The sequence below is a fragment of the Ovis aries genome, chromosome 15, assembly GCF_016772045.2.
Source record: "Ovis aries strain OAR_USU_Benz2616 breed Rambouillet chromosome 15, ARS-UI_Ramb_v3.0, whole genome shotgun sequence".
Lineage (NCBI taxonomy): Eukaryota > Metazoa > Chordata > Mammalia > Artiodactyla > Bovidae > Ovis > Ovis aries.
In genome coordinates this window covers 34,523,322-34,539,973 of record NC_056068.1, presented here as the reverse complement: position 1 = coordinate 34,539,973, position 16,652 = coordinate 34,523,322, and the positions used below count along the sequence as shown (strand labels likewise).

Genomic DNA, 16,652 nt, shown 5'->3' with positions numbered 1-16,652 from the left:
CAGCAGCCCCGGCAGCAGCAGCGTCGCGGGCGGCGGCCGCCGCCGCTCCGCGCCTCGCCTCCCCGGCCTCACCAGCCTTGCCTCGCCGCGCCCAGACCCGCCACCCTCGCCTCCCCGGCCCGACCGCCGCAGCCCCCTCGCCTCGGTCAACAGCGCCAACCGCCTGCCCGAAGCAGGGCGCAGAGCGCAGGGCGCAGAGGCACCGGAGTCAGTGCCCGCCGGCCCCGCAGACGGAGCCCAGTCGGGAGAACCCTAGCCCGGCCCCGCGCAGCTCCGCAACAGTCCGGGAGCTGTCCCTTCAGCACCGCCGCCGGAGCCGGAGCCTGAGTCGGAGCGCAATCCAGCGGAGAGCCCCAGATCCAACCGGAGCGCACGGAGCGCAGCGCTCCGCGGCAGCAGCACCGAACAGCACCCCTGGTGCCCCTGCCCGGGGGGCCCGCCATCTCCTTCGAGAGGCGGGGAGAAGGAGAGAGGAGGGCGGGCGAGCGGACAGGCGCGCCTGCCGCCGGGGGGAGCAGGCAGCCAGGCAAGGAGAGGGAGGGGGCCGGAGTCCGCCCTGCGCCCCGAGCTGCAGCCGGGCCACGCAGGGAGGAAGGCAGCGGGCATCCATCTCCCCCGCGCCGAGAGCGCGCTGCGACGACCACCTCACAGCAGAGCGCGAGTTTCCCGGCTCCCTCTCCTTTCCCCTCCCCCTTCCAGGAGCTGATCTATGTCCGGCCCTGGAAGCAGCTGACCTTCCCCCGGATAGCTTTGTGTCGATTTCTCTATCTTCCCGCTGAGATGGGGACGGGAGCCCGGCCCCCCCACCCTCTTTTTCCTCCTCCCGGGGCTCGCCGCTGAGCGCCGCCTCCCCATCCCTCAACCCCTTCCCTCTCTCCCTCCCTCCATTCTTTCCTCCTCTGCCTCCTCCGCAGCCGGACTAGCTCCCTCCCACATCTGGCGCCCGGAGACCCTGGGGATCCCGCGCACACTCCCTTGAACCAGCACCCGACAGAAAGCGCCCTGAAGGGCTTGGGTTGCTCTCGGAGTAGCCGGAGCCGCGGTCCTCTGTCCCCCCGACGGCTTGGGGGGAGGGGGGAGGAGGCCGCGCGCCCCCCTCCCCGGCGCCAACTCCCCCTGGCGGCCGCTCCCATGGGTGTCGCTGGGCCGCGCCATGCCTAAGGAGGCGCCGCGATGGGCCAAGGGGACGAAAGCGAGCGCATCGTGATCAACGTGGGCGGCACGCGCCACCAGACGTACCGCTCGACGCTGCGCACGCTGCCCGGCACGCGGCTCGCCTGGCTGGCGGAGCCCGACGCCCACAGCCACTTCGACTATGACCCGCGCGCAGACGAGTTCTTTTTCGACCGCCACCCCGGCGTCTTCGCGCACATCCTGAACTACTACCGCACGGGCAAGCTGCACTGCCCGGCCGACGTGTGCGGGCCACTCTACGAGGAGGAGCTGGCCTTCTGGGGCATCGACGAGACCGACGTGGAGCCGTGCTGCTGGATGACTTACCGCCAGCACCGCGACGCCGAGGAGGCGCTGGACAGCTTCGGCGGCGCGCCCCTGGACAACAGCGCGGACGACGCGGACGCCGACGGCCCCGGCGACTCAGGCGACGGTGAGGACGAGTTGGAGATGACCAAGCGCCTGGCGCTCAGCGACTCCCCGGACGGACGGCCTGGCGGCTTCTGGCGCCGCTGGCAGCCGCGCATCTGGGCCCTCTTCGAGGACCCCTACTCATCCCGCTACGCGAGGGTAAGTGACAACTTACCCGTGAGAAGAGTGGGGCGGGGAAGGCAGCGTCCTCTGCCTCCCTCGGGCAGGTTTGGATGCTCAAACTGGTGCCGGGGGAGTCGCAGCAGAAAGGAGGATGTTTGTGCGCGTGTGGCCGAGACAGAGTGACTCTCCTCAAGGGTGGCTAGCTTTGTACACATGTAAAGGCCTGTGTATTTCTGAATTGAGTATGTGTGAGTGAGTGTGAATGGGTGTGTTTGTGTGCATGAGTTGATGTATTTCTGAATTGAGTATGTGTAAGTGAGTGTGAATGGGTGTGTTTGTGTGCATGAGTTGATGTATTTCTGAGTTGAGTATGTATAAGTGAGAGTGAATGGGTGTGTTTGTGTGCATGTGTGCATGAGTTGGTAGTGTGGCATGTTTATGTAAGTGTGGTGGTGTATATTTGGGTGGTAAGGTATGCGGTGAGAATGAGTGAGCGTGTGTTGTGTGTTTGAGTGTGCAGGCGTGCCTGTGCATGCGCATTGCCGTCTCCGCAGGTGTACAGGTGAAGCTCTGAACTGTCCTTTAGATTTGGGTGTGGGGAGGGAAGTAGGAGCCCTTCCTCTCTCCCAGGTAAGGGGCTTGTGGGACCAGCTAGGGCCCACAGAAGAGGGCTTGAGACCTGATCTGCTGCCTGAGATGGACCACCCCACCCTGGGAAGCAGCCTCAGACCATCCCAGGGAGATGGTCAAGGGGCAGTCTTTATGGCTAATTAGCTGATAGATGGGGTGGGAGGGAGGTGTGATCCCTCTGAGACCTGCTGCTGGAAACAGAGCCTGACCTTCTTCCTTGTCAAAAGGAGAGAGGGCTGGAGGGGGCCTCTGGGCTTCTGCCTCTGCTGCCTCTAAGACCTGTCCGGACAGGGAGGGTGTCTACAGGGGTGTGACAGGGAGGTATGTCTTCATCAGCCACTCCCCTTTAGTGACAGCAGCTTGTTGCCAGGGAGAAAGGGCACCCTGCTGCCCACCCTGGCCCATCAACTGGCTCCTCCAATCAGTTCCCTCAAATGTAAAGAGAGAGAGGGGGCCTGGTGAATTCTAAGGGTCTTTGCTGCTTAGCTGAGTCCAAAAGGGAGACAGGGGTAGCAGCCACCTACCCTGGAAGAAACCCCTCTTGCCTTTGCTAGGCTTTGCTCTCAGAGATCTGAACAGAGGGGAAGGGTCAGAGCTGGGAATTTAAAGCAGAGTCCCTCCCCCATGTGTGAGCCACCCCTTAATCCCCTCCCAGGCAAGACATTACCTTCAATGCCCAATCTCCTTTACTGCTCCACACCCCTTCCCTCCTGCTCTGGGAACCAGGGATGGAGGTTCGGGCAGGGGAGGGAGCAGGAGTGCCTGCCTGGCTGACTTCAGTGGGGTGAAGGGACCAGGGGGCACTGAAGCGTCCACAGCAGGAAAAGGCTGTTTAGGCATAGGCCTGATGGACGTATTACTGAGATCTAACACTCAGTGTTTTAGCATCTGAGGGAGAGGGCAACAGGTCTTATATATTAAATCCTAGGTCAGATCTGTGTGTGTTTGGGGCGGAGAGGGGGTGTGTGGAGATGCAGTAATAGGGAGAGAGTTAAACCCTCTGTTTTGGAAAGCCTGCCCAAGGTCACCCAGGGAGTTAGAGGCCATGGTGTACTGTGACCCAAGTCCCCTGGGACCCCGTCCTCCACTCAGCTGGCCACCAGCTCCCTGCCATCTCCAGAGGAGACTGGGATCCTCAGAGGTCTCCCCCCTCCCCTCTCCTGACAGAGGCCACCATAGCCAGGGGATTATGTAACTGGAAGCTGTAGCTGAGCTGTGAGGAGGGGCAGGAGAAAGGGGACTGGGAGGTTGAACTGGGGCATGTGGGGGCAGGGGGCAGGGGACAGGGGTTGCAGAGGCCTAGGTTAGAGCAGCTGCCCATTAGCCTGCATTTGACCTTGGGAAGCATCTTGCTACCATCACCACCCCCTTGTCCCCAGAAGCAAGGAGTAGGCCCAACTTCCATATGGTCCTCTCCACCTCCTGGTGCCCTAGCAAGAGGCTGAGTCCCCCACCCAACTCCTGGGGTCAGCTTCAGGGCTCTGCCCCTAGCCCCTGAGTTTCAGGATAGGCAGGGGTCATGTGGGAGATATTATAGCCCCCTACCCCGCCCATCTCCTCCCACAGGCCATCCCTCCATGCAGATACATGAGTTGACTAAAAGGGGTCGTGTTGGTGTACAGAGTCTTACAGAAAAGCCCTGGTTCTCTCCAGCATCCACTGAAGAGCAGCCTGAGGGAAAAGTTGAGCAGTGGGTGGGGGTGGGGGGTGGGGGGGTGTGTAGAAGGTGCCCCTTCAGCCTGTCTGTGCGACATTCTTTCCCCAGTGGCCACATAGAGTTGTTCCAGCTCCCTTGGGTGACAGCTGAGGACACTGGGGCCTGCCCAAGGGCACACAGGAAGTGAGGGCAGAGCCTGGATTAGAACCCAGGCTTCCCGCTGCACACCCGGCTGGCCTAGCTGCATTGCGCTGCCTCTCTGCGGCTCATCTGCGCAGAGCCCAGCCGGCTGCCCGCCCAAACTCCCTCCTCCATCTCGGCTCCACCGCTGCCCCCTTTGTTTACCCCTCCCCCTCGCGGGCCCCAGGCCGCCTCAGATTGCTGTGTAGGGATTCAGATGTTTATTCAGGATTCCAGACCAGAATCCTGTGTGTGACATTGTAGATGTGTGTGAAAGACAAGCTGTATGTGTGAGAATCTGTGTAAGAGAGATTCTGTGTGGGTGTGAGAGGGTCTTCATGTGTGTGTGTGTGTGTGTGTGTGTGTGTATGTGTGTGTGTAAGGCCACATGAGAATAAAAGCATGTGTGAGTGAGACTCGGGGGGTGGGTGCGTGTGTGTGTTGAGATTGACTATGTGAGAGAGATTCTGTGTGTTTCTGTATCAGAATAATCCCGTGTGAATGTGAAAAAGACAGATTCCGTGGGTTTTGAGAGATGGACTTTGCGTGTGAGAATGGGACTGTGTGGGAGAGAGTGCATGTATAAGAGAGAGGGGGAACTGTGTGTGTCAGAGAGCTGCTCTGTGCATGTGTGCGAGAGCAGGGTTCTTGGGGAGGGTGTGAGAGACTTGAGGTGAGTGTATTTCTGTGTGTGGCGGGTGGGACACAGGAAGCTCTGCACGTAAGGTTGCGTGCGTGAGACCTTCTGTGTGAGAGGCTGTGGCGGGGAGCTCTATGTGTGTGACAGAGACCCTGTGGGTATGTGAGGCGCGTGTGAGGCAGGAGCTCTGTGCGGGAACCTGGTGTCACTGTGGCTGTGTGCACTTGTATGGGAGAGGGGCTTTGGGTTACCTGTGTGTGTGTGCCTTAAGGGAGGTGAAACTCAGACCCGCTTCCTGCCTGCTGCCTTTATCTCCTGGGGCTTCTGAGCTGCCTTAGTGAGTGGTTTTGCCCCCATCTCCCATCCTCAGTGGAAACGCTGCTCTAGCCCAGGCCAGATAGTTGTTGGTGCACAGTGAGGCCACCACACTGCAGGCCTTAGTGGTGGCCCTGGGAGATAGGGCGAACCAGGCGGGTGGGAGGTTCTGTCTGAACTCTTTGGAGGTGACAGTGCTAGCCAGAGCTGCTGGTTTGCTGGCCCCTCTCTCCTACTGGTTCCTGGATTCCCAGGCTGAGGGAGTGAGGGGTAGGGAGGTGAGCTGGGGCAGGATGAGCCCAACTTGTCTTTTGGCGTGAGGGGTCATGCCCCAGACACACACAAGCAAAAGATGACGATGACACTTTGTGGTGAGGGCCGTGAAGGGGCTTCCTGGGACTGTGAGAGTAAGAACTATCCCGGAGGAGGTAACTCGGGGATGGACTTTGAAGTGCAAGTAGGAATTACCCAGGCAGAGGGCAGGGAACAGCAGTGCTAGCATGCAAAACTGTGGAGGTGTGGGAGCAGGCAGGGTCATGTGGGAGCAGCCTGGAGCAGCCCAGCCTTGAAAATTGCCCTCCTCTCTCCCCTGGGGGCCAGCACAGGTCTGAGGCTCTTGGCTTTTATCTTTGATGTTCATATTGTCATCAGGAGCATTGTTTGGTGTCAAGTCACACATCACCAGTGGTGTGCCCTGTGCTACAGACCACAGAGTGTCCTGTGCATGTGTGTGTGTTGATGTGTGGACATCTCTCCCCCAAAGTCACTTGACTTTCCAGTGACAAAGAAGTGCCAGTGACCCCAAGCTTGGGAAGCCCCACTTCCACCCACCCCACTGCCCAGCTCTCCTCTGACACCAGGTCTCCATCTCTCTTTCTTGTCCCCACCTGTTTGGAACCTGATGTAGTTCTCCTCTCCCCCAACCCCCTGGGAAGGATCCTCCTCCGGCAGCTGGGATGAATTGCCCAGCCAGAGACTTCGGCCCTCCCTTGGGTCCCAGCTGACACTGGGCTCTTGGCTTGGCATGTGGAGGGACTGGGGACAGGGGTGCTAATTTATGGGCACATGTGAAGGAGACCCATGAGCAGGGCAGAAGGGCTCGGTACCTTCCCCTCTGGCCACTCTAAGCACTCCTCACCAAGTGTGTCCACCATCCGGTGTTCCTCACCTTCTTGCAATGTTTTGACAGGTGTCCGCATGTCTTTGAATGGTAGACAGCCTCCCCTGCGCCAGCCCCCCAACCAGTAATGAAGTTGAAGTGAAGTCGCTCAGTCGTGTCCAACTCTTTGCGACCCCATGGACTATAGCCTATCAGGCTCCTCCGTCCATGGGATTTTCCAGGCAAGAGTACTGGAGTGGGTTGCCATTTCCTTCTCCGGAGAATCTTCCCTACCCAGGGATTGAACCCGGGTCTCCTGTATTGTGGGCAGATGCTTTATCCTCTAAGCCACCAGGGAAGCCCTCCAACCAGTGATGAAAGTCACCAACCGAGTGTCTTCTAGTGAGTTCCTCAGCCTCTTCACCTCTAAAATGGGCATAATGATAGAATCTGTCCCAGAGGTTGATGGAAAGATTAACTGAGTTACCTGCCTGTTGGTGGAAAGCCCCAAGTCACAGGGCCTGGCATGCAGTCAGTGCTCAATAAATGCTGGCTTCTGTTATTAAACTCCTGTTGGTCGGATTAGCATTTCACTCCATGACTTTCTCTAAGCTCCACCCTTTGCCCTCTGTCCTATGCCCACTATCCTGGTTTCCAGCCATCTTTGTGTCCCTCAGGCCCACCCTCCTGTAGCTTCCCGACTCCTGTCCTGCCTCCAGCCCCTGGCCCTTCCATGTCATCCTCCACTTGTAAGCCGCAGAGATCTCTTCAACTCACAAATCTGTCAGCTCACAGCCTTGCCTGCTTAAAACCCTTCGGTGCTTGCCCAGCCCATTTGTGGCCCCTCAGGCCCTGCCTGTCTCTCTAGGCTCCTCTGGCCTGGCTCTCTCCATCACATCAGATGAGCTTCAGTCATCCTGGCTGCAATTCAGTTTCTTGCACATGACAGGTCCCCCTGCCTCACGGCCTTTGCATATGCTGTTCCCTTTTTCCTCCTGAGTTGCCCCTCTTTATCCCTGACACCCCTCCTCAAACCTCAGCTCCCTGGCAATGCCTTTCTGGACCCCACAGGCTGGGTCTAGGACCAGAGTCCTTCCCTTTAAAGTAGCAATCTAGTGTGTAACAAAATGCTCATTAACAGTCTTGCTTGATTCCAATCTGTCTCCTGCTCCAGAATCTAAGCTTCTTACATACTCAGCTTAATAGGAGCCATTATTGAAACAGATGAGGAAGGCGAGGCCCAAAGAGGCGTGCTTTGTCCAAGGTCACGTGTGACCAAGTTAGGGGGCTGGTTTAGAAATTCAGGTCTCTACCTCCTGGTTCCGTGGCTGGAAGCCCCGTCTACCTTACAACACCTCAGCGAGTACCGGGGTCTCGCACTCTTGGGGCAGGAATATGTGCTCCCTAACTCTGGGCAGTCTAGAATATGCCAGAGCTTTAGAGGAGACTGGCCTGATCCTCCAAGAGAGGGAAGTATGTTGTTTCAGAGGTGGGGGAAGGGAGCTGGTGGGGGCTCATTCCAGGGCCCACTGCCTGGACCAAGGATCTCGGGGCCTCCCAAGACAGATGAATATAGTGCTATGACTATTCTGAGCAGTCCCATGACCAGTGTATTCACTCTGGACCAAAAGGTCATGGCCTCAGGCTGCAGCCTCCCATGGGCCCTGGGCCAGCCTGACCACACCCTGGGTGCGGGCTCCAGGGAAAGGGGAACCTAAGAGGCTCTGGGGACGGTGAGATGCCCGGTCCTAGTGCCGGGGAACCACTTGCGGGGAGGGACCGCCGTTCACATGCACAGGGCTGTTGGGTGCTGCCAGGCCACCTCTAGCTACTGCCCTCATCCGGCAGAGGAAAATCAGGCTCAGAGCAGGGAAGACACTTGCCTAAGACCACACAGCCCATCAACGAGGCTCAAACTCCAACCCAAGCCTCTTGGCCTAGGGGCTGGCCATTTGTATTTATTTGCTCTGTCAGTTTTAAGAGAATGTTAAATTCCACCTGGGCAGCAGTTAGCTGCCCTCCTTCCTCCCTTCCCCACTCCCCTCCCAGGGCCCAGTACAGCTGATAGACACCTCTCTTACCCAGTCAACCCCTACTTGGCCCAGATCCTGTATTCATCCCCCAGGCAAGATTTTCCAGAAGCCCCTTTCTTGAGTCACCATACTAATGGCTACTGTTTACTACCCAGGTGGTGTTAGTGGTAAAGAACTCTCCTGCCAATGCAGGATATTTAAGAGACTCAAATTCAATCCCTGGGTCGGGAAGATCTCCTGGAGCAGGAAAGGGCAACCCACTCCTGTATTCTTGCCTGGAGAATGCCACACACAGAGGATCCTGGCAGGCTACAGTCCATAACGTCACAGAGAGTCAGACACAACCGAAGCGACTTAGCACACACGCACTTTATTTACTAAAGCACTTACTATGTATCAGACAGCCTTAAGGGTTTGATTTACATATTCTCATTCAATTGTCAAACGAACACCCATGGAGCTGTACCATGATTATCACACCAATGTCCCAGATGAGGCTGTTGCAGCTCAGAGAGGTTAAGTAGCCTTTCCAAGGTCATTGTAGACCCTGAGTAGTGGACCAGCATTTAGCTGTAGGACCACCTGACCCCGGAGTTCCATCCATAACCACAATTCAGTACCGCCTCTTGTCGCTATTCCAGGGAACTGGGGGCTGTGGCTGGCTGTGGCACAGGCTTGGGTTTCCTTCTGTTTTCCTTCCTCCTTCAGCAAACTCTCTTTCCCAGAAACCTGTTCGGGAATCCTGCTCTGCAGTTCTGGCCCCTGAACCATGGCAGGTGAAGGCCCAGCCTGGTGGGGTAAGATGATGCCCTGGCAGCCCCCAAGAAGAGGCTTTTCAGAAGGTGCCTCTCCTGCCCCTGCCAGCCGTGCAGGCCCCCGGAAATGGCTGGGGGGCTTGGGAGGATCAGAAGTTATCCTGCAAGAGGTGACACCTGGTGAGCATGCTGGCTCCTCCTCAGCTCCGCATTCGAGGCCTTCTGCTCTGGAAGCTGGCCACGGGTCCTGCTGCTCCCTTCTGCCAGGCTCCTCCCTTCTGCCAGGCTCCTCCCTGACCTCATCTTCAGCCCTCAGTCCAGCCTCTGGGTTTTTGCTCATCTATTCCCTCTCCCAGTAGCCTTTCTAGTTTTTGCTGAACCGAAAATCCATTCCCCCAGGTCCCTAATGCTTAACCTGACTACTCCTGCCCTCTGTGACTCCTTTGGAAGTGCATGGTTTGGGTTGGGCAAGAAGTCACCAGGCTTGCCTGATTTGAGCTGACGGTCAGTAGGTCACTCCTGGGGGCCTGTGGCTTAGCACCAGCCCACAGACGAGGAGAGACGAGGCTGCAGACAGGACCCCCGTTGTGGGCATGAGGCAACTACACCAGGGCAAGATCTGTAGCCAGGCCACTAAGCCAACCAGGCTCCCATAGGCAGGTTCAGGCTATAGTTTCTCTCCCTTTGGAAGATAGTTCAGTTCAGGTCAGTCATTCAGTCGTGTCCGACTCTTTGCAACCCCATGAATTGCAGCACACCAGGCCTCCTTGTCCATCACCAACTCCCGGAGTTTACTCAAACTCATGTCCATCGAGTCGGTGATGCCATCCAGCCATCTCATCCTCTGTCGTCCCCTTCTCCTCCTGCCCTCAATCCCTCCCAGCATCAGGGTCTTTTCCAATGTGAAGAGTCAACTCTGCATGAGGTGGCCAGAGTATTGGAGTTTCAGCTTCAACATCAGCCCTTCCAATGAACACCCAGGACTGATCTCCTTTAGAGTGGACTGGTAGAGGACCTTCTAAATCAGCAGTCCCCAACCTTTTTGACCGCAGGGACCAGTTTTGTGGAAAGCAGTTTTTCCATGAACCAGGGTGGAGGATGGGTTCAGGATGATTCAAGCACAATACATTTATTATACATTTTATTTCTATTATTATTATATGAGCTCCACTTCAGGTTATAGGGCATTAGATCTCAGAGACTGGGGACCCCTGTTCTAAATGACCACCAAGTCCCTTCACCACTCTGACACTCCAGGAGTCTAGAGTTCCAAGCTTCAGCTTCCCAAAGGCACTGTGGGAGCCAGGCTGTGCATGCACGCTAAGCTGCTTCAGTTGTCTCTGACTTTCTGGGACCCTGTGGACCATAACTCGCCAGGCTCCTCTATCCATGGGATTCTCCAGGCATGAATACTGGAGTGGGTTGCCATGCCCTCCTCCAGGGGATCTTCCCAACCCAAGGACTGAACCTGCATCTCTTGTGTCTCTTGCATTGACAGGCAGGTTCTTTACCACTAGTGCCACCTGGGAAAGCCCCGGGAGCTGGGTTAGTCCTTACCTATTTCTCCTTCCACATTCTGGGCCCAGCTCCTCTCTAGGGCACATGTGAGCTCTCCTGGTGTCAAGCGGGCAGGAGCCCAGGGGAGGGGGTCTGAGAAGCTTCCTCCTCCATTCATTCAGGCTCCCGTAGTAATCCCGTCCTGCCTGGCGTCGCCATAGGCACTGGACCCCTTGGAGTCACCGGGTGTGTAGACTCCCCCAGTCCTCTCATGGCATAAACCGGGGGGTACCACCTCCCTATGGTGTGCTTGCTCTGGCCCAGCGGGTGGCACCTACAGCTCTCTTCTCCAGGCCCTTCTCTTAGCTGTCTGCCCTTCACGAGTTGCAGAAAGGTATACTGAGAGACCAGATGCTATGCCAGACTCTAGGAGCTGAAGCAGGGCAGGCTAGGGCTATCTTCGATGGTGCTGGGGCACTGCTGAGAAGGGAGGCAGTGGGCTGCTGCTGTGCTGGACGGGCCAGGGGTGTTTGCAATCGTTGTAATGGGGCTAGAGGGGTGTTTGCTGGGGACCCCCATCCGTGGCTAACTTTCAGTTTACTTCAGTTCAGTTCAGTCGCTCAGTCGTGTCCAACTCTTTGCGACCCCATGAATCGCAGCACGCCAGGCCTCCCTGTCCATCACCAACTCCCGGAGTTCACTCAGACTCACGTCCATCGAGTCAGTGATGCCATCCAGCCATCTCATCCTCTGTCATCCCCTTCTCCTCCTGCCCCCAATCCCTCCCAGCATCAGGGTCTTTTCCAATGAGTCAACTCTTCGTATCAGGTGGCCAAAGTACTGGAGTTTCAGCTTCAGCATCAGTCCCTCCAAAGAAATCCCAGGACTGATCTCCTTCAGAATGGACTGGTTGGATCTCCTTGCAGTCCAAGGAACTCTCAAGAGTCTTCTCCAACACCACAGTTCAAAAGCATTAATTCTTTGGTTTACTTAGGATCCTTCAAAAACATCAGGCTTGAACTTCCCTGGCAATCCACTGGTTACAATTCCACACTCCCAACACAGAGCACAGGTTCAGTCCTTGGTCAGGGAAGATCCCACATGCTGAGCAGCCAAAAGCAGAAGACAGGTCCAACTCCTGGGCTCTGTCCCTGGAGAACTTGACTCCTGGGTCTGGAAGGAGATGGTCAGGATACTTATGCTCTAGAGTCTGTTCTCTGGCGATGCTGATACTCAGAGAAGGAGGATTTGCCTTGGGGTCTGGGACACAGGCATTGTTGCTCCTCAGTGTGGTCCTCTGACCAAGAGAATCAACATCACCTAGGCACGTGGTAAAAAGAAAACGTTTCAGGTCCCAGCCCTGCCCCCAGTCCTACCGATTCAGAATCTGCGTTTTAACAAGATCTTCAGATGAATCATATGCACACCAGATTCTGAGAAGTGCTGAGGCAGGAAACCGTTCCCAGTGGAGGGGAAGTATCAGGACACAGAGAGGCCTGGACGGGTGTCTGCGGGTTGGCAGAGCTTCATGGGTGATTCTGATCTTTCCTTGTGCCCAAGACACTGACATCGGGGTGATGGGCCTGGAGGGTGAGCCCCCAGCTGGATAAATGACAGCCGCTTCCATCCGGGTGCTGAGACCAAAAACCTCGGCACCCATCCTTGATTCCTCTTTTTCTCTCACACATCAGCAAATCCTGTTGTCTCCGTGCTGAAAATACAGCCAGAAGCCGACCTCGTCACATTGCCTCCACCGCTACCTCCCTAGCTGAAGCCACCATTGTCTCCCCCCGCACCCCGGATTCCTGTGAACAGTCCGCCTGCTTCTGCCCTTTGCAGCGCCTTCTGCACACAGCAGCCAGGGCCCTCCGCCTGTCAGGTTGAGCCATCCCTGTGCTCTGCTCACTCAGGGAGCAGCCCAGGCCCCTACAAGGGTTATAAGGCTCCGCAGGAGCTGCCCGCACCCAGCTCTGTTTCCTCCCCACTCATCTGGCTCCTTGGTTTTCCGCCAGCGCAGTGCTCGTGCTTCTGCCTCAAGACCTGTCCTCTCACCCTGCCTTCTACCTGGAGCACTTTCCTCTCACTGTTTACTCCCTCACCTCCATTAGGCCTGTACTCAGAGGTCGTCCCCTCAGGTTGCACCCTTGCGATCCCTTCCCCCATTTCTTGCTTTCCCGTTTTCTTCTTGGCATTTAACAGCATCCAACTGTATTTTATTATTGACCTTGTTTATTGTCCACTTCCCCCACTAGAATATGTTGTTGTTCAGTTTCCCAGCCGTGTCCAACTCCTTGTAACCCATGAACTGCAGCACACCAGGCTTCCCGGTCCTTCACTATCTCCTGGAGTTTACTCAAACTCATGTCCATCACATCGGTGAAGCCATCCAACCATCTCATCCTCTGTTGTCCCCTTCTCCTCCTGCCTTCAATCTTTCCCAGCATCGGGGTCTTTTCCAATGAAATAGTAAAGAATGTTCTACTAGAATATAAACTCTATATTCTTATATAAGAATAAAAGCTTCACTAGAATTTAAGCTCCAGGAAGACAGGGATTTTTGTCTTTTACCCATTGTTCTGTGCTTGGTACCTGGAATAGGGCCTGGCACATAGCGGGTTCTAAATACATAGTCATTGGGAGAATAGATAAGGAGACCAGAGTTGAAGACCTAGGCCAGACATCAGCATCATGCTTCAGAGCCTATTACTGGCTGACCCGGTCCTTCTTTGCCTCACCTGGGAGCACAAGCCCTCCATCCCAACTCACTCCCCACAACCAGAGCTCAGAGACTGAAAAAGTATTTTTGAAAACCAGGATGTGCAAGCTCTTGGGATGATGACATTGTGCATTGCAAGGACTCTGAGCTCTCACGTCCACTTGGTCCAGCCGAATGCCCACATCTGACTTCCTTTGGGACTCTGTTTCTCCTAAAGACTAGCCAGGTTCTTTTTCTCCCTCTCCTTCCCCACCTCCTTCTCCATTCACCTCCTTCCCTTGCTTTACCGCTCCCATCGACCCCTTTCCTCTGTCAGCTGTGTTTGCGTGAAGTTCTAGGTATTAGTTACTGGCTTTCAATACAGACTCATCCCCTGGAAGTCCTCAGATGCCTTTTGTCCCAAATTCCCCTGCTTAAAGCCACAGTCCTGTGTTCAGTAGAAAGTGCATGGGCTTCGGGGCCGGCCCCCACTTCCTAGTGACCCAGTCTTAGCGATATGCCCTGGAGCCCCGTTCTCTCCTTAAAAGCATGGCCTCTTGAGCCAGGAGGCCTGCATTCGAATCCCAGCCCCACTTCCTCTTTTCAGCTGTGTGACCTTGGACAAGTTCCCTAACCTGTCTGTGCCTCAAGAGAGGGTTATTAATAGCACCTGACTCATAGGGAAGTCGGGAGGATTGAATGTGTTAAGCACTTAGCCCAGAACCCGAAACATAATAAGTGCTTAATTATCGTGGGTTCCATTATTGTCTTTTTAACAGTGCGTGGCTCTAGAAGAACCAAACCCTGGCCTGTTCACTACCTGCTTCCTTTTTCAGCAACTGACTCTCCCTTTAATACCTCTCTGAGGGTCACCTCACCTACTTGGCCCCAGGGGCCCCTTCTTCCAGAATCATCTCTCTCCCAGGAACCAGATCTCAGTGGTGTCGTCTTTGGAGGCAGGCCTGGATTCCGTCTTGGTCCTGCCGTAAACCTGCCGTGTGCCATGGGCAGGTCATAGCCCTCTTCAGAGGGCTCGGCACCCCCTCTGTTGTCACGGGCCACTCACCCCTGCTCTGCCTCCCTCTCCAGGCGTAGCGGGGTGGGGAGAGAGACGGATGATGGAACTCCTGCCCACGGGCAGAGAGGGAGGGAGGCCGCTGACATCAGGCTGTGGTCAGGAGCCAAGCCCAGGGACCTAAGGTGCTGAGAAGTGTGCCAGTGTGGCGGGGGTGGTGGGCCGTGTCCAGGCATCCCAGTGCAGGGTGTTGAGACATATCTTTGCAGGGGATGCGCAGGCTCAGGGAGCAGTGGCAGCAGGGCCCAGGCCGACCCCAGGAGCTGCTGGGGCCTCGGGGCTAAGGACTGGGGCTCCTGTTGGTGCCAGTGGGCAGTACCTATCCTCAGGCTGGACTGCCCCACCAGGCTGAGTGGGAACAGTCTAATTTTAGCTGGAGTAGCCCCAGACAACTGAGCTCAGGGGACCAGAGCCAACCTTGCTGGACCCAGAGTCTAATACTCTGTCAGCCGGGCCCACGGCAGCCAGAGGAAGCTCACTCAAGCCTCAGGGCCTCAGATGCATGCCCCTTCTTCCCTGGCTTAACTTGGCCCTTCCCTGCCAGCCTGGCAACCCTAATTCTGCTTTACTTTCCCCCTGACCCTCTGCCCATGGTGCACTCCATCTCACCTTCTACCTCCCCCATCCACAGTGTAGGAAGGGACTGCTGTCCCTACATCCCGACTGTCCACATGAAGACAGTCTGTGTGGTTCCCCTGCCAGGGGGCTGCTCTTAGCACCTGGTCATTCATTCCACAAATATTTATTGAGCACCTACTTACTAGGTTGCAGACACTGTTCTAGAAGCTGAGAGTGGAGCAAAGAATAAAGCAGTCAAGAATCCCTGCCCTCAAGAAGCTTACATTCTCAAGCAGGGAGAATAAAAAGAAAGAAATACATGTACTGTTTCGTGTGTCGGATGGTAAGCAGTGCTAGGGGGATATACAACAGAGGGAAGACCCGGGGAAGGCTGGAGGTGGTGACTTAACTCCTGTGGCAGGGAAGGCCTCCCTGGGCAGGTGATGTTTCAGCAAAGACTTGCAGGAGGAGAGGGAGGAAGACATGTGGCATCTGCAGAGCAGAGTAGATGGGACAGGTAAAAACCCCAAGCAGGTGTGTGCCTGGGGTTCAAGGCGCAGAGAGAGACCAGGGTCCAGGGCTGAACTGGGGGACGGTAGGAGGAGAGCAGAGCTCTGCACAGCCCCCCGGGGTGCCTGACAGTGGGGTCTTACCCACAGTGCGTGTCCTTCCAGCACTTGGCTGTGCTCACATCTGCACTGCCATCTCCTCCCCTCTCCTGGCCAAAGGCACTGCCCAGTCTGGACCTCCAGGAAGCTGGGCCTCAGGGAAGGGCTCTTGCTTCACCATCCTGGGGGACCTCTGTCCTCTCCTCAAAGGCAGCTGCGCCCAGGAGGAGACACTGGGGCCACATGGGGCTGCCACCAGGGTAGCGGTGGAAGGGTGAGCTGCTCTCTGAGGGGTTGTTGGGCTGGAAGTTGGTGAGGGAGTCAGAGGTGAGGGGCCCGTTCAGGCAAAGGTCCTGTCTGCAGTTTCCTGTGGCAGAACCCTCACTCCGAGTGTGCTGAGAGAGATGGTTAGTGTGGTGGTGATGGGCCAGACTGGAGCCAGGCTTGCCAGGGTCCAAATGTAGCTCTATTGGCTGTGAGCCGTATGACCTTGTCAGCCTTGGCTGCCTCAGCTGTAAAGGGTGTTCTGCAGACGCTGGCCTCACCTGCTGTGGGGGGTTCTGAGAACATGAACCTGATGTCTGTGAAGAGAGGTGCTGTAACGGGGGGCTTCAGTGGTTCCCCAGGGCCCTTCTCTGCCTGTGCAGGTGGTACAGTGGGGGAGTGGGACTCCCTTGGACCTTGTCAGCAGGACAGGACTGAACATACAGCCTCCTGCAGGGGCCGCTGTCTTAGCACTTAGAGATGAGTGTTTTATGCTCAACCTCAGGGGCTCTCTGAGCAGCTGGGAAGAACACAGCCACCCACTGGGTCACCTGGAGACTGCCTGAGCCCTGGGCTGAGGGCTGCCCTTTTGGAAGCCCACAGGGCTGTCATCTGCTAAGGGTCAGCCCTGAACAGCGTGCTTCTCCTCGTGGTGCCGTGGGCACTGGTCACATGGACCCTGAGTGGCCCGCACCCCTGGAACATGGCCCTTGTCCTTCTGGGCCTTAGTTGCCTCACCTATAAAGTGTACATGATGGTGTCACCTGCTTCTCGGAGATGCTGGAAGAACCCACTTAGACCAGAGGCAGAAAAGTAGTTTCTGAGGGAGAAAATACAGTCAGAACAGGGCTGTGGTTGGGTGTGGGGTCCATGAGGGGAGACCAGATCCCAAAGGCGGAAGGAATGTGAGGAGCGGACAGGGTGGGATGAGAGGACAAG

At 56.5% G+C, this 16,652-nt stretch overlaps 1 protein-coding gene across 2 annotated transcripts in view; it reads left to right on the top strand.

Moving 5' to 3' along the window:
• Window positions 1–1,172: 1,172 nt before the first annotated feature.
• Window positions 1,173–16,652, top strand: part of KCNC1 (potassium voltage-gated channel subfamily C member 1) — a 43,780-nt gene continuing 28,300 nt past the window's right edge. For both annotated transcript variants that reach the window (XM_004016119.6, XM_027979352.3), the window contains exon 1: window positions 1,173–1,743. In XM_004016119.6, the coding sequence (XP_004016168.1) occupies window positions 1,174–1,743 (570 nt within the window). In that variant the 5' untranslated portion in view covers window position 1,173. The remainder of the gene's footprint in view (window positions 1,744–16,652) is intronic.